This window comes from Aspergillus flavus, chromosome 3 (assembly GCF_009017415.1).
Source record: "Aspergillus flavus chromosome 3, complete sequence".
In the NCBI taxonomy this organism is placed as follows: Eukaryota; Fungi; Ascomycota; class Eurotiomycetes; order Eurotiales; family Aspergillaceae; genus Aspergillus; species Aspergillus flavus.
The window spans coordinates 803,257-825,548 of NC_092407.1; the positions used below are offsets into that span (position 1 = coordinate 803,257).

The window sequence follows — 22,292 nt, forward strand, 5'->3', positions numbered from 1 at the left end:
AGGGATTTGCGTCAATGGCTGAGTATTGGGCGTTGGCTGCGATCGGCACATAGCCCCGTTTGCTGGTCAGCGCCATGGCTGTTGATCAGCGGCTCCTTAGTTTTGGGAGTTGGGCGTCGTGAGGAATGTTGTTGGTTCGGCTTTGGAAAAGGTGGAGATCTCCCTAATTCGCTTGCCCGGTGCATACGTAAACCTCCTCCGGGATCGCATGCTTTAGTGCTGGGGTCGAAAATACCGGGCTTTTTGCTGGGGGCCTGATGGATTCCTTCAGAGTCTTTGTCTTACTCAGAGTATTTAGATTATGTATATTAACGTGTTTGTGAGTAGGCAACAGTGTGACTAAAAATATACGTGAGATATGTATGCCATCTCGTGAAGTATGGAAGTTCCATACACAACAAACTGTTATCATTCCCGATCTAATCAAATCAGATCATATCATATCATATCACATCGACAAACCCACTTTAAGTAGTAATCTCTGACTCAGTGACCAAGTCCATGATCGAAACCCGTAACTCCACACTTGTATCTTGGCCAGCATTCCATCTCCCCATTCTCTTCTTCCCTTCCACATGTTCCTGCGAGACAACTTTCCCGATCACAACACAAGTCAACAGCCACGGTTCCAGATTAATATCATCTATCACGACTCGTTCAAAGCGCCAGGGCTGAGAGATCCGATCTTTGATATTTTCGATTGTATTTTTGACATGATATTTAGTTGCCCGGAGAGACTTTGTGTTCTGCACTGCTGTGATCTTGGGGGTGATTAGTAGAGCGTAGTGATAGCTCTCGGGGTATTTGGGCCGTGCGTAGAGGGCAAGTAGAAGGCGTGGTTTGTTTCGCTGGGATGTCGTCTCGTATTTATCCCGTATGCACTCTGGGTTGATATTGATGCTGGGGTTGTTTGCTTCGACTGTTCGTTGCCCAGCTGACGCGGCTTTTGTTTTGGGTTATTCTTGGTTCTTTGTTAAGTTCCCTGTCAGTGCTGTTTAGTTCAGGCGGGGCGTCCAGTCCCTTATACTTTTTCAAGTTGATACCTCTACATGTCCCTTGTAAATGCACCTCTTACCTTTTATTAAATCCCAACATACTCTATAAACATTACCCATTATAGATATTCCTAACCTATTCAATTAAATGTTGTCTCATACCATCATGGATGGGCGGGTAGATTTCAGCTATGACGAATACGGCTAGATAGCCATCTATTCCAGTACCCTATTGGCCCTGGATTAAGCTGACCCCACTTATTGTGTCAGGGGAAGCCCGCGATTCTATTTTATAGCGACCTCTAACGCAGGTTTTCTTGTTACCTTTCCAAATATCAATCGCGATCATGCCCTCCCTCTCCTCAGCGAAGATATAATGCATTCCGCTGCGTAGGAGCGGGAGGCTAATACTCTATTGGCTAGGTTATCCCCACGATCGGACCGCTTCTTTGGTTATCTTAACCATAAAAATGCCTGGATGAAAGCGATTGTTGTTTGTGATCTAGGTCTAAGCTCTCTCAACAGGTGTTATGTGGTAGATATGAGAGATTGGTTTTGTGGAAGTTTCAATCTCTCTATCCCAGTGATCATTGAAGGGTAGAAGGGCAGACAGCAACCTGGACATTACATTTTACTCCGATCTTCTCTTGTATATTGCATCGGCGGGAAATTCAAATGTGGGAATGGCAACGAGAAAATCCGATCTGAAGCTGGTACGTATGTATGTACTCCGTAAGCAAAACACCTGTTTCTATCGACATGGCCAGGGTTACCTGTCCTGCCACATGACCAAATTTGTTGTAACAACGCCATTACGTGATACCTCTTGACAAGAGCACAGTACTTGCACATCAAAGGTCCTAGTCAGATGGCGATATCACGTAGCCATGGATATCATGCGCTATACATCGGGTGGGCATGGGTGGGGCTCAGAGTCCGAGATTGATGCCGTTGACTACGCCGATAGCTACGCCGAAGACTACCCCGATTGACGACGTACGGACTATACACGGGCTCACTTCCCTTGACTACAGTACTGAAATATGACGATTGACGATCAAAAAAAGGAATGATGGTCCCCACTGGCGGCGTAGAATAACGATTCCACAATTTGATTATAGAATTGCGACATCAGAATTGTGTGGTCAGTAGATGTAATGGAGATTTGAATCTTGAGTATAAAAGTGGCTAGCGAGGGAAGACCTACAAACAGACTATCGATCCAAGGTCAGGACCCCATTGTGCTTTCTCTCTACAACTTCTCCATTGATTAAAAATGGCCGTGCCTCGTCTGAGCGGTCACCCTGAAATCGGCTACATGCCGGACTATGATGGCTATCTAGCGCGCGGGAAGCGAAGACAGGAGACGGAGACTCTCGACAAGAATGTTCCGGAAGGATTTCCCTCTCAATTAAACGGCAGTCTTGTATGGGATCCCAAGTCACTGGCCAATACCTACGACTGGAACTACCATCTCACTGCCGAGGAGCTTGACGAGATCAACAATGCCCTCCAACACTTCAGATGTATGATTGAGCTCAGACGATTTTGACAATGGAAATATTTTTACTGATTCAGAGATTCCTCGGCAGCGCTCAATAAGCCAATGGGCGAACTCTCCCCGGTCACATTTCCCTTGCCCAAGTTACACAGAGCATTGCGCGAAATCTCCCATGAAGTTCACAATGGGCATGGTTTCAAGGTCCTTCGTGGTCTACCAGTGGACAACTACACTCGGGAAGAGAACGTTATCATTTACGCCGGCTTGTCGTCTCATGTGGCACCTATCCGTGGTCGCCAAGACAGTACATGGCAAGGCAAGCCTGCGGATGTCCTTGTGGCCCATGTCAAGGATCTCAGTCACGGCCGCGACAGCCAGGACATTCCCGGCCCGGTGGTCACCGCAGATAAGCAGGTATTCCACACTGATGCTGGCGACATTATTGCACTGTTCTGTCTGAGTGAAGGCGAATCAGGCGGCGAAAGCTTTCTTGCCAGTACCTGCCACGTGTATAACATCCTTGCTGCTAGGCGCCCGGACCTGATCAGAACCCTTTCTGAGCCTTGGCCTTTTGATGAGTGAGTCTTACTATTGATTTATAAGCCATCTTTGATTCAATGCACAAAGGGGCTAAATGATAATATTCGATATCTAGCTTCGCCCCAACTGGTGATGTCTACAAACTGCGACCACTACTCTACTACCAGCCCGCTACCGAGACCGACCCCGAGCGGCTTATCATCCAATATTCACGAAGAAACTTGACAGGCTATCGGGACTGCAAGCGGTCGGCGAAGATTCCACCGCTTACGGAAGCACAGGCAGAGGCGTTAGATGCTGTTCATTTTACCGCTGAGGAAAATTCCATCTCATTGGACTTTCACAAAGGAGACATCCAGTTCGCTAATAACTTGAGTATTCTACATGCCCGAGCAGCCTTTACTGACTCCATCGAGAAGCAGTGAGTATTATACAAAAAAAAACCACATCGTTCGGGGAATGCAAAGCTAATTGATAGACGTCACCTTCTCCGACTTTGGTTGCGGGATCCTGAATATGAGTGGAGAAAACCCAAAGATTTACAGGAGCGATTCGATCGGGTTTATGCAGGCATTACTATTGAGAGTTCAGTATTCCCCCTGGAAGCTACTATTCGCAGCAGCAATGTTGCTACATAGTAGTTGCGATAGGGGCTATGCGGATCTGGGTGACCTATGTAGACCATCTCAATTATCAAAGTGGAGGTATGCTGTTCTGTATTTCTCGGGTCGACCCTCTATTTTCTACTACCGTAAATATTGTCTATTAAGTGGGAGCTCCGTTCCAATACCTCTTTGAACTCTACATACAGTACCGTGAAGTGGCTCTGGCTGTAATCCAGGCCCTAACTTGATGCTCTCGGCGGGGCGTCGAGCTCGGAGTAAAGCGAGTAAAAGCCGGAGTCGGCGTGTTCGAAGAGAAAAAGCGGGTCGATGTGGAGAAGCCCATATTCCTTTCCAAAACGGAGCTGAGAATAGAATTCTACTCCTACGCCGACCGCAATTTACTATTCCTATGCCAACTCCGAGTGTCAATCGCTTGGCGTCAAAGTCCAGGAAGCTTCCGGCATGTGAACCATGTCGGGCAATGAAACTGAGGTGCGATCATGGAAGGCCAAGTTGTTCCAGGTGCAGAACAAGAGGTCTGGCTGATGGCTGTGTATACCGGACTAGACCTTTCAAACGACGTTTGACCCGGAGCTTGAGTGGACAGGCGGAAGGAACTTCAAGGGCACAAAGTAGCTATGTCAGGGAAGATTCAACCATCAGGTCCAGAGAAGATGACGCAGCCTCTGTTCCGTCAAATGCTTCGGTTTCTACAGCCACGGCAATTCCCTTCGTTCAGTATCCCAACCCGGGCTACTTAGGCTCGTTTAGCCATACGACACTTTTCGACCAGCTGCCACCTCAGAATAATGCCGAGCCTGGCGCCGAGAGTCAACAAAGCGAGGATGGTCGAAGCGCCCCGAACAAGTGCGTGATCGATGACATCTGCATTAATAAGGGCGCAGAGCTAATTCTTGGGCTGCATCGCGAATTTTCTATCCGGTCACTTGCCCATCTCTTCCAGAAATGGGTTTCAACGGGGGCAAACCTCGCGTTAGCTGGCCCTTTGACTGGATCTTGTGCGTCGGCAGTTGACTACACTCTCGCACAGTGCGATGGAAAATACCCAACCGCTCGTGCTATATCGAAACGTCTCTTTCATAATTCTTGCCAGCCGATCCTTTCCAATCCGGAAACGGCTATCAGCGAATACTGCACCTTTTTTTCTGGAGCGAATGCTCGATGGGAAGCTTTTGGCATATTCTTCGTTGCCATCTGCCGCGCCTCCGTAGATATTCCTTATGCAGAGCCACTGTATGATTCTGAGCAACCGCGCCGTCGACTCCAAAAGCTTGCGCTTTCCTACTCGGATCAATGTTTAGAGCTTTGCCTACCACTGGATTGTATGAACGATCTCCAACTTCTTTTACAGTATGAGAATTTCATCTCTCATTCACAGGTGGATGGTGATCAGAGTAAGAGATCTCCGTCTGATCCGCGTTCGACTTGGGGTACTGACGAGCATTCCAGGTTATCTCTCTTGGCGGAAACTGGGAGACGTCGCAGCCTCACTTTACGCTCTCGGCTACCACCAACAACAAACAGAGTCATTCCGTACGGCCCCTAGTTTCCTGCGAGATCTTCGTCAGACAGCCTTCTGTCGGACCTACTCCGCTGATAAAAACGTTTCCATATTTCTGGGCCGACCGCCTCGTATCTTACGGAAATTTTGCTACTTCCACCTTCCAGGCACCCTTGCGCAGCCCAACCAGAAAGCTGGTCGTACGCCTGCCGTCTGGGACCCTTCCGAGAAGCCGAGCTTTGTGACGGACTCAAAATGGGCTGCTCTATGCGGCATATTGAAGGAAGACATATTGGATCTCTTCGCTGAAGAAAGCTATGAGGAAAGAGCTCGACAAGGGCAGTATGTTCCATTCAGACCTACCTGTTATAGGCTAATCGCTAATTCGTTCATCCTTAAGACTCATAGACGCCGATGCTCGTGCTCAATGGGATGCCCTCCCGGAGAGCTACCGCCTCGAAGGAAGCCTCAAGACATGCAATCGGCCGCCAGTGGAGCGTGACTTCATGGTCAACATGAAACTGAACTATCTTCACGTTCACTTCCTCTTGCGGCGGGCTTTGCTCCGGCCAATGTCCATGGGCCCGGCTCCGGAATTGTTCAATATCTCTAAAGACATGCTTGGCCTTGTGGTCGAGACGATTCTACTTAAGGACCAGATAGTCAATTCCGGTACATCGTTAGTCTGGAAGGTATGCCAGGAATCTTGGGATATGGGCAGGGCTTACTGATTGATTTTTTAAATTCAGGTCGTGTACTACGGGTTGTCTGCGGCTGGACTGGTCTCTCTTCACCTTGCTAACCAATCATATGCCAATGAGATGCTCGAGATGGACATTTCCAAGATATTCCAGGACCTAAGTATCCTCGTGGGAGAGATCGTAAGTGGAACATTGGTATATGTCGACTCGCCCAATTACGCCTTGCTCTCTGAGGCAAGTCAAACAATCAAAAGTCTGCTCGACCGAATGATTTTGCCTCTGCAGATCTCGCAAAGGATGGGGACCACATCTGGGAATCGATCCGCGGCACTGCCAGGCTCCGAACCTATGGGAACTTTGAACGATGGAGGCTTGGATCTATGGTATGACAGCAATTTTCAGGATTTTGAAATGAGCTTCTGGCACCATCTCGCTGGTCATCCATTTCTTCATGGTTAGGGATTCGATGCATGTCAGAAAACGAGCCTCTGGGGTAGACAGTATAAATGCTTTTCGACTCTGCAATCTCGAATAGAGCGTATTCTTTCAGTACCCAACAAGCCTTGTGATTGTTTAGATATTGTATGACTTTAAACTGCTAATTGATTCCACAAATATGGAGGAGTCAGGGGAGTATCTGAGATTGATAAACCATAGCGACTTCATCCGACACAGGCAAGTACGGTTCTCCACGAATAAAAGTGGGCGTTTTCACGACGCTAAGCTTGTGTTGCAACATCAGGGAGGGCGATGTTCATGATCACGGATCCCTTGGGATCTCCATCCGCCTTGTCACTGGCTCTTGAAGTTGATCCTCTTCAAAAGACGGTCAGTACTCGACAGGATGTTTACAAAGTATACCGGAGGGGCTTGGTGTGCTTGTAGATAATACGAGGCGATGGCGTGAAGGAGAGGATGAATTGCTCATCTGCTGGACGCCTGAATGGGCGCTTTGGGTTTGGGGGAAGCGGGACTGTGGCTCATTTGGACGAAGTAGTTGCATCGGGGTGTCGGGGTAGTAGTCGTTCGGAGTGGATTTATCATCCCGAAAACCAAGTTACATACGTACTATGGAATCGTCAGCTCTCTGTATCCAACCAGATTTCCTGGACTTGCATCTATATCGCTTCGCTAAGGTTCCGTGCTGCCATCCGACGTCAAACCCTGGAGCATCTGCTTCCTTTCATGAATTTCTTGTGCCCCATGCGCCGGGCATTAGCGGTCGGGTGGAACCACAGTCAATGACTTGCTCAGAATGGTATCAAAATTCGAAAGCTTTACATACTATCTTTCATACATTTCAGGCTACTCAAGCCAGCCGCAAGGCGGCGTGTCGACCTCGTCTCAAGTTCACAGTTGGGCTTGATGTTGCTGTTTCGCTCCCCAGCTTTCTTCCATGAAGCACAAGGGTCAAACGGAGATAACCAGATGCATATTATGGTCTCTTTGTGTCACGAATACGCATCCCACGTTAGACCCCTCAGGATATTTAATCCTGTGAAAGCTAGACCTACAGTACGTAATTCGGATCCCGGTTGTTTGTGAGCCACACCTAATTAACCCTCCAGAGTACCCTCCAGGGTGCTTTAGAGGATAGGAACAGAACAAGATCAATATCCTATAACAAGAATCATTGACAAGGAATACCCATATAGCTATATTGTTTTCACCTTATATCAAAGGCCTCTTTCCGTTTTACTTTCATATGCTAGTATAAAAGCTTCAATTCTCGCGCCCGTGGAGAGATATAGTGAAAAATTAATAAAATGATGGACTCTAAGCAATCCCAGTTTAAAGCGCTGATGGTCAGCCTAGTGACAAATGACCCGCCAAGCGAAAGCAATCTCAAATATGCTTAATGCTTGATCTACCTATCTCCAATCACCAATCTAACATTCCAAACGACGTCTATCCAACAAGATATCCCTAATCCACCCTCTACCAAACCAAACCATATAAACACACTACACACACACCAATAACCTCCGCAATCTATCTATCCAGCAGAACCTCAAACCCCATCTCACCCCTGCGCCTTCACCCAAGCATCCCCCCCAGAAACAACCGTACTGATCACCATCGTCACCCCAATCATCAAGTCACTAACTTGCATCCAGCCGACAAACACCCCCGGAATCAGGAGGTCGCATCCGTCGACCACGATGCGCTTCATAAGAGCTGTTCTCTGGGCCTTGGTCTGGGAATCGTCGGTATTGGATACCGTCTTCTCGGCGTTCTTCTTCTTGTTCTTTTTCTCGTCGCTGCCCGTCTTGCTACTGGCAGATGAGGAAGAAGTGAATAGTAAACCCCAAACAGCACCGATGACGGATAATGCAAGAGAGTAGAACCAGAATTTGAACGCTTCGACCAGGACAGGCGTATTCCAGGCGACGGGGTGGACGCCCAATGCGTGGAGCTGGTATCTTATTAACCTGTGTGTCTAACCAGGTATCTCTTTGACGCCTTGACAAGGGATCAAGACAAGGGATCAAGAAAGAATCAAAGAAAAGAAGAAAAGCAAAACTCACAATAGTCAAATCCTCCAAAACAAGATACAACCCCAAACAACTCCACCTCCCAATCTCAATCAAGGTCATAAACAACCCCTGACCCTGCGCCCCGCCAAGCAGTCCATAAACCTGACTAAAGCAATCGATGAACGCGAAGAAACGGAAAAACCGTCTCGCTGTTCAATTATCCCATCGTGAATTAACAATGTATTACTCGATTTGTTTTTTTCGTAGAGGCTTGTGGGACTTACTCAGCGCTATTTGCGATCTAGCAGTTTGCCATTGTGCGGTTGTGGTTGATCCAGGTGTGATGTCGAGTTCTATGGCGAGTTGGGCGAGGGACTGGATGAGACGGCAGGTCTTCTCGAGACCTGCGGTTGTGCGGGTGAAATTGGCGAATTGGCGGAGGAGGTTTGGTTTGGGTTTCTGGATGAGGGTTTTCACTGTCATTTTCTTTTTCCTTTCCCTTCTTTTTTCTTCTTCTTTGCTTTTCTTCTCTATGAGTTCTTCAATTGGGTTGTGGAGGTACATAAATGTATACCTGAAAAACGGGGTAGTTTGGGTTATATCTACCGGGGTTGACGCTAAATCTTATAGGCGATAAGATGAGGATAGCTGTTCTTATTGGTAATCACGGCCGGGCTTCCGAGCCGTGTTTCCACTGCCGAGCGGCATTAGATCCAGGCGGGTAAGTTGGCGCATTTGACCTATCTCTTTGCATTCTTTGGAAGACAACTGTTGCTCTTTCGGGCTGGTTGAGTTAAAATTCATTTCGATCATTTCAAAGATAGATACCAATTTCATGGGTTATAACTTGTTAGTAGGTTCTATGCTTGGATGGTGTAAACTAAATAATATAGTTTCTGATTTCTTTGTTTATCTGGGGATATATATCTGGCGCGGACGGTATGTATTATCCCCTTCCATACTATTGAACATATTTTATCGGCACGGGGCTGTTAATTCTGCGTCCACCTATAACGGATGATATAACCTGTAAATCCGAAAGAGGGTATGTAGCGTTCGCTCTACAAAGATGATTAGTAAGACACATAGCTACCATAAAACAGGCTATCACTTAAGAGTATCAAGCCTCTACATATTGGCAAAAGACAAGCACCCCTCCAAGCCAGTGTATCTATGAAAAAGTCCTAACTGCCTCGACACATTTCAACCGCCTTGACCACAAAAGCAGTTGTAAGGCCCCGATTGCCAATGCTCACTTTGGACAAACCATACCGGGTGAATGGACAAGGTTCCCACGAGCCATCTTCACACTGCATCGAGAGCAACTCTCGGAGATCGACTTCAACTTGAGACACACCAACGGACAAACAGGTCAAGATCCGCATAGCGAGTGATAGAGGATCTGCTTTGACCTGAAGACGTTCCTTGAGACGATCTATAAGCAACGTTTCCAGCGGCCGAAGTGCCAGTACCCCTGTTGAGAATCGACAAAGTTGACCGACGAAGTATAGGAAGCTTTCGGGACTTGTGTAGTAACGTGTACCGTTTATATATGCCCGATGAGCGAGGACGTCGTACACCCACTGAAGAGTCAAAGGGAGCGCAATGCCCCGGCCGTAGGTGCAAAAGAGACGAAGGACATTGACGCAGACTACTGGATCGATCCGTTCTCGGGTCTGGTCAAAGTATGTCTATATAGTTGCTTAGTGGACTTTCTTTTGCAATGCAAGAGTAGGTGGATTTAAAGAGTTCAGAACTAACTGTTACGATTCCATCAGCGTTGACTAGCCCCAAAATCTGGTCGAGTAACAAATTTGCAGTTTTTGTGTCTGTAGGTAGAGTCATCAAGGCAAGAGATGTTGTGTCAACATCATCTGGGAATGTCTCTGTCGTGAGAATAGGGTTTCCTAGCAGGTTAACATCACATAGTACGTTAGTCCACGGTTTCAGTGTTCTCGATTGTACGTTGCTTCCATACCTTGGAAGAAATTCCAGCTCTTCTGGTGATATTCAAGAGATACCAGACTCCTTACCAGTACAGTATCAGCATTTGACTTCAACTTGACAAAGACGACCGACATACTTATCATCAGTCGCTTCTAGAATGAGCAACTGTGAGAAATTTTCCCGAACAAGTTGATCGGTTTCAGTGATGCTATGGAACTCTCCAGCATTGCGCCGTAAGAATTCCCTACCCCTCTCCACAGGGTCAAATATTAGGTTCCTAAGCTGTCGACCGAGTTCAGCGGCATTCGTATAGACAATCCCGTGTATGCCAATGGACTGCGCAGAGATCACGTTTTCCAGCTGATCATCGACAAAGATGACGTTTTCCGGTGGCGTGTCAATCTCCCGCAAGACTTTGTTATAGAATGAGAGCTCTGGTTTCCTTGTCCCGTAGCATCCAGAGGGGAACACCCGGTCAAAACTGCACATCCCGCGATGATCAAGGAGCAGAGCCGCATAATCTGGTTGGGAGATGTTCGACATAGCGAAGATAGCAATATGGTTAGCCCTAGCTCTGATCTCAGATATAATGTTCATGATAGCGGTATCAGTGACAAGGGATTCCCGTGCTTGTCTAACGGTATGTGCAATGTCGGCAGAGTCAATGCCAAAATCCTCGGCCAACCTCTGGTAGCAACCATTTTCGCTGAGATTTCCGCGCTCATAATCTGACCATGTCTGCGATGTGAGCATTCTCTTAAAGATCTGGGCCGATATCACAGTGTCTTCGGGGAGGTCCCATGTTAAAATGACACCGCCTAGGTCAAAGATAATTGCTTGGTATTGGGACGATTTCCATCGAGTCATCTTGGTGCCACAGAGAAAAAAAAGATGAAGACGAGCACTAGATTAGGAATTATCACATATGACATCCTCCGTCTTCCTGCTCCAGGAACATCTTTATAGGAGCATGCGTCGTCATTTTAGCGAGTGATTCTACACGGAAAGCTTGCAGCCAAACTTTATCAAGCGACTATCATACTTTAGTATCCTCGCGAACACAACCAGAGATAAACCGAGAAACGCCGTTCGGGGACCGGTGGCAAATGCCTCAATCGGGGCGTCCCTTACAGCAACATTGGGATATGGTTTTGTTGCGAAGGACTCTAAATTTGAATTGGGCCGCTAGTAGTGGTCATATATACATCTCACATTCCGGAAAATACTGCGCCGCGCAACCGAAGGAACGCCTTCACGAATGAAAAATAGGTATAGCCTATGCACAAGAGGTATACTACACTTCGAACCGAACTCAGTAGATCACTGCCTAAAATACTCTTCCCAGGGTGCTATATGCAAAGCTTTGAAAACTATATACTTAGAATGTATTCGAAAGCGTACACGTTGTGATGAGGGAAACCTGCAAAATATTGTTATACTGCTATATATAGTTTATGGCCAGCACACTGCCGCTCAGCGTCAGACTAAGTTAACAAGCTAGAGTTAGTGCGAATGACCTATCCCTGGTAAACAGTAGTCTTGAAGATAGCCCTATCAAAGCCTGTAAGTTATTCAAGATCAATTTAAAATGTATCCTTCTAATCACGCTAACGCTCAATCCACTTCTATGCCACTATATCCCCACGTACCAGTAGTATTTCAACGACCCTTACCACCAGAGATATCCTGTCCCAGGCGGTATCCTCCGACCTTTTCCCATTCCACCTTCTGCCGTGTGATGGGAAGCTGTCTGCGTAGACCCTTGAATGCGCCCTCAGCCATCTGCACGAATGCGCGGTTCAGATCCTCCTGGTAGTCGCGCTCCGCAGTTGCAATGCGGGAAATGATGCTCTCGGCAGAAAGGGATGATACGGAAAGGTTGAGGGGCTTATTCGTGTTCAGCGCCACGTTACCATCCTCGTAATAGTGGACGTCAACCTGGATCTTGCCGGTCACGGTCGTGGGCTCAGAAACGGGGAACTGATAGGTAGCGCGGAAGCGACCGTTCCTAAATGGGCAACCCATTTAGCACCATGTTACCCGAGAAAGCACTTAGATGGACTCACCAGAAGTTGTTAGGCGAGTAGCGGTTTGAAACAAGGAGAATAGCCACCGCAGAGTCGTTTTCAATAGGGTATACACCATACGCGCAATTAGGGTAGTGCTCACGGGCGTGAGCACCGAGCGACTTGAGTAGCGATTTGCTGCAATTTTATCAGAAACGACCTTTCCAACCCGGCATCTACCAACTCACATCAAGTCCGCATTCTGCGAATCCAATACATACGACTGTGCCGCGGAGGCTTCCTGAAGCCAATGTCAGCCTAGTCCCCGCCTAAAACCCCACCATATAGCGGTCATACTTGTGTGACATGATCGACTTCAAACGACGTCTGGCTCTCGACGTCAAAGTAGCGGTTACCATCCAGTTTGTTGTATTCGCTGATAAGGACCTTTGCAGTTGCCTTGTCAGAACTTGACTCTCCACGCGATTCTAAGGATCACCCCACCTCCTGACTCGCCCCGGGCAGCTTCACGGTCGCCAGTTGCGTCTCATTGTATCGCTCAAAGGCGGGAGCAAGGGATGGGATGATATCGGCACCGTTGGAGGTAAGCGTTTTCACATCTGGTTATTCGATCTTGTTTAGTTTTTCGTTTTGGATGGCTTGGGAGCTCTGGTGGGGGAGTAGGTGCAGTCTGGAATGCGGGGAACGGGCAATATAAATGAAGGAGGGCAAAATACCGGCAACGACGTCGGCGAGCTGGGAATTTGAATGTTAGTCACACGGCAAATTTATACTGCACGAGTAGAGCTCGGCTTCACGGGCATACCTCGCCTGGCGGGGCACCCTCAATGAACGAGGAAGCGATGTCAACTGTGGATGCCATGTGGACGATCAATTATGAACTAGTGATAGTTGGGTGAGTTGGATCGATTCCTTAAGAGTATGAAAATGTCTGTAAAAAGTGGAACAATAGACAAGGAATGGTCCGTAGATGATCAAAGAGCTCCTGAAACTGCGGTGCTTCCCCAGTGTCAACAGCGGGAGCTCTAGCGCCGTAAGCGCCCGCACCTCGCACGTGGCCATTCATTAGCAACGAGGACCGCGGGTATTCAACTTGTAGGCTTCAACTCTACTATATGCAATGCTGATTAAAGGATTAAAGTATGTTTTTAATATTAGGTGCTATTTGTGATATCGATGCATCAAATGAAGATGAAGCGATACTAGTAAGATGTTATTGTTACTCAACCACAAGGCTCCCGCTGAACGCCATATACGGAATAATCGAAGGCAATGTCCAACCTGTCCAACGTATAAAACGGCTCCACGCTAAAAGTAACACAGAAATGAAAGACATGTTGAGGTAAGACTATTAAAGTAGTGGTAAGAAGAAGCGAGCCCGGCTCGTGGAGAAGAACGCCTGAATGTCAAGAATGTCAACCATCACTCGATGCTCATATTCATGAGTCCATCGTTCGTTTCAGTCATCCCTTGCAGACCCACTCGCTTCAAATGACCTGCATGTTTAGGTGTGGATGGGTTCCGGGTGCCACTTTCAGTGCTCGGCTGGTCAGGGAAAAGAGAGCCGATGTTGGCTTTGGGTGGACCCCAAATGCTGGTGCCCGTATCCCTCACAGCAGGTGAATTAGGCATCACTGGACTACTTTGGACGCTCATACTCGGAGACACCGCCCTTCGCTTGAACAGATTCGGGTCGAAATCGTCTTCACGGCGTCGTTTCCTTTTGAATTCCAATATCGAGATTGGCTGTGTTGCGATTGGAGTCGAACAGCGGGAGCTGGGCCTCTCGCTCGGTTTCGCGAACTCAGAAGTCGATCCCATAGTAGTTGAGGGGGTGATATCCATGGAGAGGTCGTCCTCAGATACCGAAGTTCCCATCTGACGTAGAGGCGGCGGTGGTGGCGTACGATAGCGTTCATCGAAATGATTCCAAAACTCGGCACCGCCGGAGTTTCGATTGGCTTCCTCGCTGAAATTAGGTTCATCGGGGACAGAGGTCCCAGTTTTCGCAGGCACGTCATCCAAATTCCGGTTCAGATCAGTTGGCTGGAAGGGATTACTTGACGAGAGGGCATCCAAACTGGGTGACGTCTGCTGAATTTCTGGCTCGCTTTCCCGGACCTGCCGAATGACCTCAGCTTCCCGTTTTGCCTCGCAGTCGATAGGGGCTGATTCCTCCATCAATGCAGCTCGAATACGTGCGAAGGTCTTCGTTTTTGGCTGGAAGAGGTGTAAGCGGAGGTTCGGGCTACCATGAAATGGAAGAACTTACCAGTAGACTGCTTCTGCGTGTTACGGCCCGTCGAATAACGCCCAAGGGCCCGCCCTCGGAGTTCGAGGTTCCTGGACTGTTACCCCGGTTCTCCCCTTCATCACTCAAATCAGAGAGACGCAGATCACGAGTACCCAAGCTCAAACTTTCACGCCGTGCACTCAAGCTAGACCGTGAGCCAAAGTAACCATTCTGATTTTCAATGCTCTTCATCACAGGCGGAGACAGTGGGCCAGGACTGGGTTTCGAACTGTTTCCGCTAGCACTGCTAGAGCTATGTCGACTACGTCCTTTGCGAAACCTGGCCCGCTGAAAGCTCATCAGACTTGCTGCTGCCTGCGAATAACCGCCCATCCAATCGTTACCCGGACTGGGCACATTTCCCACTGCAAAAGGACTCATCCCACTACCCATCTTATTGGCCTGGGGTGTGTTCATTATCATGTCATCCCTATCCGCCATCATCGGCTCGTCATCTTCCTCGCTGCTGCTCGTATCTGATTCCATCATGTTCACACTTGATACAGAGCTTGAGATTGCCGTTCGATCAGCGGGCCCGGATGTAGAGAAGGGAGGTACCGAAGTCGACCCCATAGAGCCACGGCGTTGGGGAATTGTCATTCCCCGTCCAACAATTATTGGTGAAGAATCAGGTGATGATTCGGCAAGCGTAGAGTGATGAAGGTTGGTGCAGGCGCGAGAAAAGTCGAGGCCACGGGAGCGTCGAGGGAGGACAGAACCCGGGGAGCCGTAGATCTGGGACGAATCAAGCTTCGGAGAGAGTGGAGCACGGCTCGATAAGGACGAGGGTCCGGAAGGCTTTGAAGGCAAGTTTAGGGGTAGGCCTTGCATAGAAGGCCGACGAGGTGTTTCTGGTGTAGATGAAAGAGAGTTATCATCTTTACTCGACGGCCGGTGTTCTTCGGAGGTGGAACGTGCAGATATAGGTTTTGGCGCGTCGGATAACGACCGTGACTTGGGTGAAGGACGCAATGGAGGTCCGAGTGAAGTAGATTTGCCTGAAGATTCTGTATCCGTTACAGATTCACCTTGTTCCTTCCGCTGCGATAACTGTTCGCTGAGTTTACTCGCGAACGGCAAGGACGGCACACTGTGCGATACGGACGATGAAGTAGTCGACGACGTCATTATACAATTGAATACCTAGCTTCAACACGTGTCAATGCTTTAGAGCAGTGAAGTCAAAACATGATGAAGTCTCCCAGTGCGACGATCTGGCGGCGGTTTAGTGCTATGTAGGTGAGTGTCACAGAATAAGGCGGCGCGCGATCAGTAAGTGGCGCGAAGATGGTAGTTCTTGTGCAAAATTTGACGTACGACACGGGAGCAAGAGCTGATCAGAGGCAAAACAAGAAGATAAACAAGGTATTGATATAGTAAGAGTATCCCAAGAGATAAAGATGGGACAGACGTCCAGGAATGTCCTTGGGTTCTGCTACTGAAATCGGTACTGACGTCCTTTGCCGCTGGATTCGGCGAATCACGCTCCGTGCAGCCCCTCCTCCCCGTTTGGCGATGCTGATTGGTTCAGCAGCCATGGCACCACTTTCGATAAGCATTGTGAGATCGACATTCTTTACACATTCTAGCACTGGCGAAGTCGTCCAGAGAAAACGGAAATTTTACATACATAAAACATGGTAGAATAGAAATTGCCAAAATGAAAACGTCCCACAATTCCAAAGAAACTCGTCTCGTCGTGACGGTTGTGCCCATGTCATGCCAAACTCATGGCAGTACTAATTGGCGCAACATACCATTCCCAATCATTACAACCCGTCGTATGATCCAACGAATCAACGGTGGACCCCTTCAGCATGTCACTGTCCCTAGCCTGCCATACCTTGACGATGACTGCTCTCGTGCGCGCAACATTCGAGACACTCGATTCCGCCATCGCAGCCAACGCACGTAGCACAAGAGGTCGCCCGTACACAACAGTCTCGCCATCGGACCACACCTCATCGTGAAGAGGATCTAATTCCACAGCAGCCACAAAGACAGGCCATGTCATACTAACTAGTGATCCAGAATCTAGCAAATCTGAAACGAGTCGTAGAATCTTTCGGACGTAGGTAACAACCAACGGGGTAGATGGTGACGCCCCATGTAAAGCACAATGCAAATACAATACCGCAGCCAACCGCTTCAACTCTGCGGCAGTCTGGAGAGTTTGATCGTCGCCATCGTCATCACCATCGATTTCCTGGACTAAGTTCTCGAGTTTGTGTCCCAAAGAAGCTGCTCGTAGAGAGAAACCCGCACGAGCGGAATCGGAAGTAAGCTGGCGTCTTGTCCGGCTCAATTCTGTAATCGAAGACAGTATAGATACAAGTTCCGGACTGCAGCCCATCCACAAATCAATGTTCCGCTCATTCTCTTGCCAATAATCACTTCCGAATAACACTTCCTCACCGCAAGCAGTACGGCCCATGACGTCTTGAAAAGCAAAGAATAATTCGGCAAAGGTTGTGATAGGATCCTGAGCGCCACGGGGCTTGGAAAGCATTGTCTGTTGCCTTCTGAGGCGGATCAGGTCCTTGGCCCCCTTTAGGTGAATCGTCCAGCGCTCGTCACAATTATCCACTATTTCGTACAGGCACAGCATCATCATGATAGCCAGCACTTCAGGATCCGTTGAGCAACTCAAGGTCCCTTCCGTTGCAAGTCGATGGCGGAGGCCCCTCAACGCTTCGGACTTGAGATGGAGCCCTATGACCCCGTAGGTCGGATCAAATCGAGACCAGTGACATGCCCCCAGTGCCTGGATCGCTTTGAACAGGATTGGTGACGCAGATAGACAAAATGGAAGAATGATTGACGCAAATGGCGATGACAGCTTCGAGCTGGCAGTTGTACGAGGACACACTTGCTGAAGATAATACTCGAAAAGGTGCCCCTGGTTTTGCCCAGTAACAGGGGGAAACAATGGTAAAGATGCTGTAGGCTGCGGCAGCTGTTGTAAAATTGGCCCATATTCGGAGATATCTACTAGTGCAGGCCAGCTTGACTTGACTGCAAGTCTTCCTTTTCCTTTGTCGCGAACCACCACCGCATTTAATTCATCACAAGCAACGTTGACTTGGTCCGGTTGCTCAAAAGTTGAGACCCCGCTATTGACAAATCCCCAAGACTCAACGAAAGGGATATCGCACCATTCTTGGTCGTCATCCAATAGCGAAGCTGAGGACGGCGATGTCTTGGATTGAGAGCCGGACTTACTCCAAACACCAGCTCGACCAAAGGCCAGCCCTCGGCTCACAAACTCTGACTCCCATTTCAGTACCAGTTGCGTTGAGCAAACTAAGCCCCGTTCCCGACACCTGGTGCAGATCGGCTTTTGTGTGTCACAGCGGACTCGACTCGCGCGACATTCCTTGCAGCCGCTACGGCTTCGGGTCTTGACCGGACCCACGCGGTCTGCAGCCTTTTTACGCGGCATCCGATAGGAGGAAACTTTACATGGCCAGTTTTCCGGAGAGATCAATTTCCTAGCGCCATCAATAAATTGATGAGCAGGGGCAATCTCACAGTAACGAGAATGAGACTTTGACTCAGTTAGCCAGAGATACTTGTGGCAAACGAGATGTAAAGCTGAGAGGAACGAATGACTGCCTGTCAAAGGCTTTGATACGTGGGCCGGTACAGCGAGGAGATAAGGACGATCTTGGCTGGGTCTAATATAATTTATGACAGGGGAACAACGCTTATCGAGTCAAATCAGAGAGAGTTTTTGTGGAGCGGACTTGCAATTGATAAGGCCAAGAGTGGAATCATGTGGTATCCGCTCCGTCCATGCAGCCTTCCACCAATAAAACCTCCGTCTACCACCCCACGGGGAAGCTAACGCTGATTGGCTTACGTCTTTTGTCTGCCCATTGCAGCCTGAGGCTGCGATATAGGCATCTCAGAAAATCACCTATCTCATTTCCAACATTTTGAAGGATCAATAACAATGACCGTATCTTGCACATTCATCATGACCAAGTGCTCTCGCCGAACGTCTCGTTCGGCTTCAACTCTAACCATGGGGTGCCTTTACTGTCAACCGTTCCGCTATTAACATTGTTTCCCCACCAGTTAAGGCTGACGCCAGGAAGTACCAATGAAAAGAAAATCAGGATAGCAGATACAGCGACACCGGAGTCTAGGGCTGCGGACAGGACATAGTTGTACTTGGCCCACCAATTTGGTCGACGACCTTTGATGATCTATCGATTGGGGATAGTTAGCAAGACGACATGGTGTTATGCTTGATAGGCTTACCTTGTTGAAAATTAAACTGACCACAAACGCCGTGGAGTAGTTGATACCAGTCTATAGGTCATGTGTTAGTTAAGAATAATCCGACATCGTCTTGGGCATCACTTACCGCCGGTGGTAGGTTTCCCGTCCCAGCAAAGAAAATTGGCCAGTGGATCGCGTTCAAGACGCGGCTATTGGGATATCTCCTTCGAAGAAAAAATGTAATAATGGGGAGTAGTGCACCGATCCAGAACATGTGAAGAAGTCCAGAATACCTCTGTCCAATATTGTAAAGTCGTGCAGGTCCAATGGCTTTGACAGGTATCAGTCACGCGTTCGTATTGGAACAGAGGTTTGCTGTACTCACCTCCCCAGAATACAGCACTGTTATAGTTAACCCGGCCTTGAGGGCAGGTGAAATTGTTTGGCTGGTCGCTTGCGCATACGTCCTTGACATGCCCAAGCATCCACAGCAAAACACCATCTGGTGCAACCATCAGCAGAGTCCCTTTGACATATATGCTCCTCTGATACTCACTTTGTGTCAGAGTGCCGAGGATACAGGCAATCAACTGTGCAACAAACAGTGTTCGCCGTGGGATCTTCATGTACAAGCCAAGCTGAGGATGCACCGAAAGCTTTTAGCATAAATCACATATGAAGAAAGTTCAGGGTTACTGTACCTTCATGTCAGCACCGTAGTACATTGCTTGACTAAGACCAGTGTATGCATAAAACTAGTTGGTCGGTCAGCGCCAGACTTGTGTAAATGGAAGGCATGAATACGAACCTTGAAGATCAGAAGGACGAGCGGCTTTCCCTTGAGCAAATAGCCAGACACAATTTCGCCCAAAACAGTTAGAACATTGGCATTGAGGTTCGCCACGGCATACACAGTTCCGACCGGAATCACATAGAGCGTAGCCAAAGCTAAGGTAATAAATAGACCCCAGAAAGGAAGTCCTGTGTTCCAGACATATTGGACCATAATGGCAACAGCCACGACGATAACCTTTCCACGTCAATCACAGAATCCTTAGTGGTTATATAGTCAGGACTTACTGTCAAGATCGCATACCACCACCATGCAACATCAGGATAGCGTGAAAGCAAACGGGCATGTACGTCCTTCTTATTTTGGCCCCTGAAAGTATCAAGAATATCTTTGGAATGATAGAGGACCACGTGAGTCAAAAGACAACTCAGAACGGCAAACCCAACGCCATAGCACAGCGCAAAGGTGATGGGTAAGAAAATGGGGCTGTATTCCCGATACTTAGCATCATCAATTGCACCCTCATCATTCAAAATCCGAGTCGAGTTGTAGAGATTTCCAGTATTGTCGTAAGCGTCAGAACCTGTCAGAGGAAGGTGGGCAGTATACCAGGTATTGGTATAGTACAGGATCGGCGCGATGACAGCGTAAATGCAGAACCAACCCGCAAAGACATTTGCTTGTGCCCAAAATGGGATTGTTAAGGGTGAAGTGTTGTAGGCAATCTGGCTCCAGTCAAATGTGGTAGGCATGTATCCGAGACCAGTCGTCATTCCAAACAAATTGTTCACCACTTTGTTGTCTATGCATAATATTAGTGAGATTACTACGTGGTTCATGTGCAAAAAAGCGTACTTGGAGCTGCCCAGCAGATAAAAGCAAAGGTACTTAGCCCGGTGAATATATATCCAGGAAGCCAGTACCAGCAAAAGCTGCCAATGAAGACGTACAAGAAGAACCGATACCGGGAAATTCTCCAGCCATCGGCTATAGGATTTGCGCCACTATGCAAAGTTTGGAATAGAGCTGCATTGGCCAAAGTAGAAGGCCAAATCTAGGGGTTGTTAGTAAGGGGCACTCATCAAGCATGGCCAGATTCAGATTACCATATGCGGTGGCTCTATTATATATCTGTACGATAGCCCCGCAAGGCCAAGTCCGAACATCTGCATAGACAAAGCTAGCAAGATTTGGTAACCTACGGGAGTCGGCATGTCCAGATACACTTTTTGTGCCTGTATGATAGCACTGGCCTAATCTGTTGTCAGCATTGCTATCTTAGGATGATCAAGTTGCAAATGACACTCACCCATGACTGGTTGAAACTAAGATTCGACATGATCGTAATTACTGCGTGTTCCTTGACATTGAAATGGTGGTCAGGATTGATAGGGATTTCCCTACCCCGGACGCGTATCGTCATGATAGGCATTGCCTTTGCAAAAAAGCATCCAACGGGGTAGCTTATAAGCTGGGCTACCAAGGAGGTGATTGTAACACTGGGATAGCGCATGGAGAAGAATTGATTCACGCCCGTGCCGACCTGTGTTCGCTGTCAGCACTGCAATACCGCCCTTCCTACATATATGATCAAGACATACCAGGGTAAATACAATCCCTAAAAACCACATTCGAAAGGTGTTGATTGGCAACGTCGGATCATCCGTATTCGGTACATTGGCACGGACCTCCAGGTAAGGAGAGTTATCTGAGTCAATGGTATACTCGACATCTTGACTTTCTCCAATGGCAATTTCCAAAGCTTCCTCGGCCGTCACGGGCTTCTTGGGAGCGCCATCACCCTGCAAGGTTGGATCATGAGGGCATTCTTCAACATCTGCACTCTGCTGTCCTCGAGACCGTGATTGACTCATGAGAGCGTGTAATTCGGGGGACAGTAACCCAAAATCTTGCTTGGACGGGTCGTAAATGGCACAAAAACAGCAAAGACTACGATGAGAAGACTATAACATTAGACTTTAATCCTGATAGTGGCCATTGGCCTCCTTTATATAGCGTCATATAGCTTAACCGGCAGGCCATATCTCTCTAGACTTTGGCATCGCCGTAAAGCAGGCAAATGGTTTGAAAGAATTGAAAAGATAAAAAGTTTAGACCAGATAGAAGGTCCTCCCCAGATACTGACCCGTCGATCACGAGTGGCGCGAAGTATAATGCGGGGAGAGTCAACGGGCACCAGTGTCGGATCCATTCCGATATCAGGATACGTCAAGTTATTCTTGAGCTAGGGCAGGACACTGAAAGTAAGGTAAGGTCCACGCGAAAGATGACACGGCACCAGCCGACAGCGTTGCAGAAGTCTTATCCTGATGAAGACTAGCCAAGGCGGGCAGCCACCCCTAAGGTTTAGCGCTATCGAACACCATTCCCGGTGCTAAGGTAAGTAACTTACCAGGCTTAACGCTCTACCAGTATCCGATAATCCGAAACGATACGAGGACTGGACCAGCTGATAATTCCCAGTGGAGACATTGCTCGGTGTAGCTCCGATCCTGGCCGACGCCGGTCAAACATAAGGAAGGTACAGACTGATTATAACAAGTATACGAGAGAGCCGTGGATCGCCTCATTTGGACCCAGCGCATCGTTGATTCTGAAACCGCTTATCGCGTGGGTGGACAGTGCACGCGGGGAAATTTCTTA

The 22,292-nt window shown here is 48.2% G+C and overlaps 9 protein-coding genes across 9 annotated transcripts; 2 read left to right on the top strand and 7 right to left on the bottom strand.

Annotated features, from left to right (window-relative positions):
• Window positions 1-226: 226 nt before the first annotated feature.
• Window positions 227-1,377, bottom strand: F9C07_2254184 (uncharacterized protein; the record flags this gene model as incomplete). Its single annotated transcript, XM_071510099.1, has 2 exons — window positions 227-919; window positions 1,320-1,377. 2 exons carry the CDS (start codon window positions 1,375-1,377, stop codon window positions 468-470), a joined length of 510 nt encoding a protein of 169 aa, XP_071364839.1. The 3' UTR covers window positions 227-467.
• Window positions 1,378-2,159: 782 nt separating this feature from the next.
• Window positions 2,160-6,451, top strand: F9C07_2281545 (uncharacterized protein). Its single transcript, XM_071510508.1, has 6 exons — window positions 2,160-2,521; window positions 2,588-3,074; window positions 3,152-5,056; window positions 5,112-5,505; window positions 5,564-5,855; window positions 5,913-6,451. Exons 3-6 carry the CDS (start codon window positions 3,889-3,891, stop codon window positions 6,321-6,323), a joined length of 2,265 nt encoding a protein of 754 aa, XP_071364841.1. The 5' UTR covers window positions 2,160-2,521; window positions 2,588-3,074; window positions 3,152-3,888; the 3' UTR covers window positions 6,324-6,451.
• On the top strand, window positions 2,272-3,461 carry F9C07_4452 (uncharacterized protein; the record flags this gene model as incomplete). Its single annotated transcript, XM_071511223.1, has 3 exons — window positions 2,272-2,521; window positions 2,588-3,074; window positions 3,152-3,461. 3 exons carry the CDS (start codon window positions 2,272-2,274, stop codon window positions 3,459-3,461), a joined length of 1,047 nt encoding a protein of 348 aa, XP_071364840.1.
• Window positions 6,452-7,887: 1,436 nt separating the features above from the next.
• F9C07_2065586 (peroxin PEX11-1) lies at window positions 7,888-8,824 on the bottom strand (the record flags this gene model as incomplete). Its single annotated transcript, XM_041291630.2, has 3 exons — window positions 7,888-8,280; window positions 8,393-8,550; window positions 8,626-8,824. 3 exons carry the CDS (start codon window positions 8,822-8,824, stop codon window positions 7,888-7,890), a joined length of 750 nt encoding a protein of 249 aa, XP_041144127.2.
• Window positions 8,825-8,986: 162 nt separating this feature from the next.
• On the bottom strand, window positions 8,987-11,445 carry F9C07_2281548 (Haloacid dehalogenase-like hydrolase-domain-containing protein). The gene is made up of 4 exons (XM_071510509.1): window positions 10,425-11,445; window positions 10,320-10,369; window positions 10,103-10,248; window positions 8,987-10,032 (listed from the first exon to the last, which is right to left on the bottom strand). The coding sequence occupies exons 1-4, from the start codon at window positions 11,153-11,155 to the stop codon at window positions 9,526-9,528; spliced, it is 1,434 nt and encodes a 477-aa protein (XP_071364842.1). The 5' UTR covers window positions 11,156-11,445; the 3' UTR covers window positions 8,987-9,525.
• On the bottom strand, window positions 11,446-13,354 carry F9C07_2281549 (F-actin capping protein, alpha subunit). The gene is made up of 8 exons (XM_071510510.1): window positions 13,121-13,354; window positions 13,032-13,050; window positions 12,799-12,914; window positions 12,652-12,741; window positions 12,543-12,595; window positions 12,355-12,492; window positions 11,938-12,296; window positions 11,446-11,839 (listed from the first exon to the last, which is right to left on the bottom strand). The coding sequence occupies exons 1-7, from the start codon at window positions 13,175-13,177 to the stop codon at window positions 11,948-11,950; spliced, it is 822 nt and encodes a 273-aa protein (XP_071364843.1). The 5' UTR covers window positions 13,178-13,354; the 3' UTR covers window positions 11,446-11,839; window positions 11,938-11,947.
• Window positions 13,355-13,442: 88 nt separating this feature from the next.
• F9C07_2281550 (uncharacterized protein) lies at window positions 13,443-16,036 on the bottom strand. Its single transcript, XM_041291631.2, has 2 exons — window positions 14,588-16,036; window positions 13,443-14,535 (listed from the first exon to the last, which is right to left on the bottom strand). Exons 1-2 carry the CDS (start codon window positions 15,734-15,736, stop codon window positions 13,738-13,740), a joined length of 1,947 nt encoding a protein of 648 aa, XP_041144129.1. The 5' UTR covers window positions 15,737-16,036; the 3' UTR covers window positions 13,443-13,737.
• F9C07_2281551 (fungal-specific transcription factor domain-containing protein) lies at window positions 16,037-18,344 on the bottom strand. Its single transcript, XM_071510511.1, has one exon. It carries the CDS (start codon window positions 18,048-18,050, stop codon window positions 16,326-16,328), a length of 1,725 nt encoding a protein of 574 aa, XP_071364844.1. The 5' UTR covers window positions 18,051-18,344; the 3' UTR covers window positions 16,037-16,325.
• Window positions 18,345-18,585: 241 nt separating this feature from the next.
• On the bottom strand, window positions 18,586-21,502 carry F9C07_2230354 (OPT oligopeptide transporter protein-domain-containing protein; the record flags this gene model as incomplete). Its single annotated transcript, XM_041291632.2, has 12 exons — window positions 18,586-18,819; window positions 18,875-18,925; window positions 18,981-19,165; window positions 19,221-19,337; window positions 19,392-19,473; window positions 19,537-19,590; window positions 19,644-19,865; window positions 19,916-20,430; window positions 20,484-20,682; window positions 20,735-20,881; window positions 20,938-21,171; window positions 21,230-21,502. 12 exons carry the CDS (start codon window positions 21,500-21,502, stop codon window positions 18,586-18,588), a joined length of 2,313 nt encoding a protein of 770 aa, XP_041144130.2.
• Window positions 21,503-22,292: the final 790 nt, after the last annotated feature.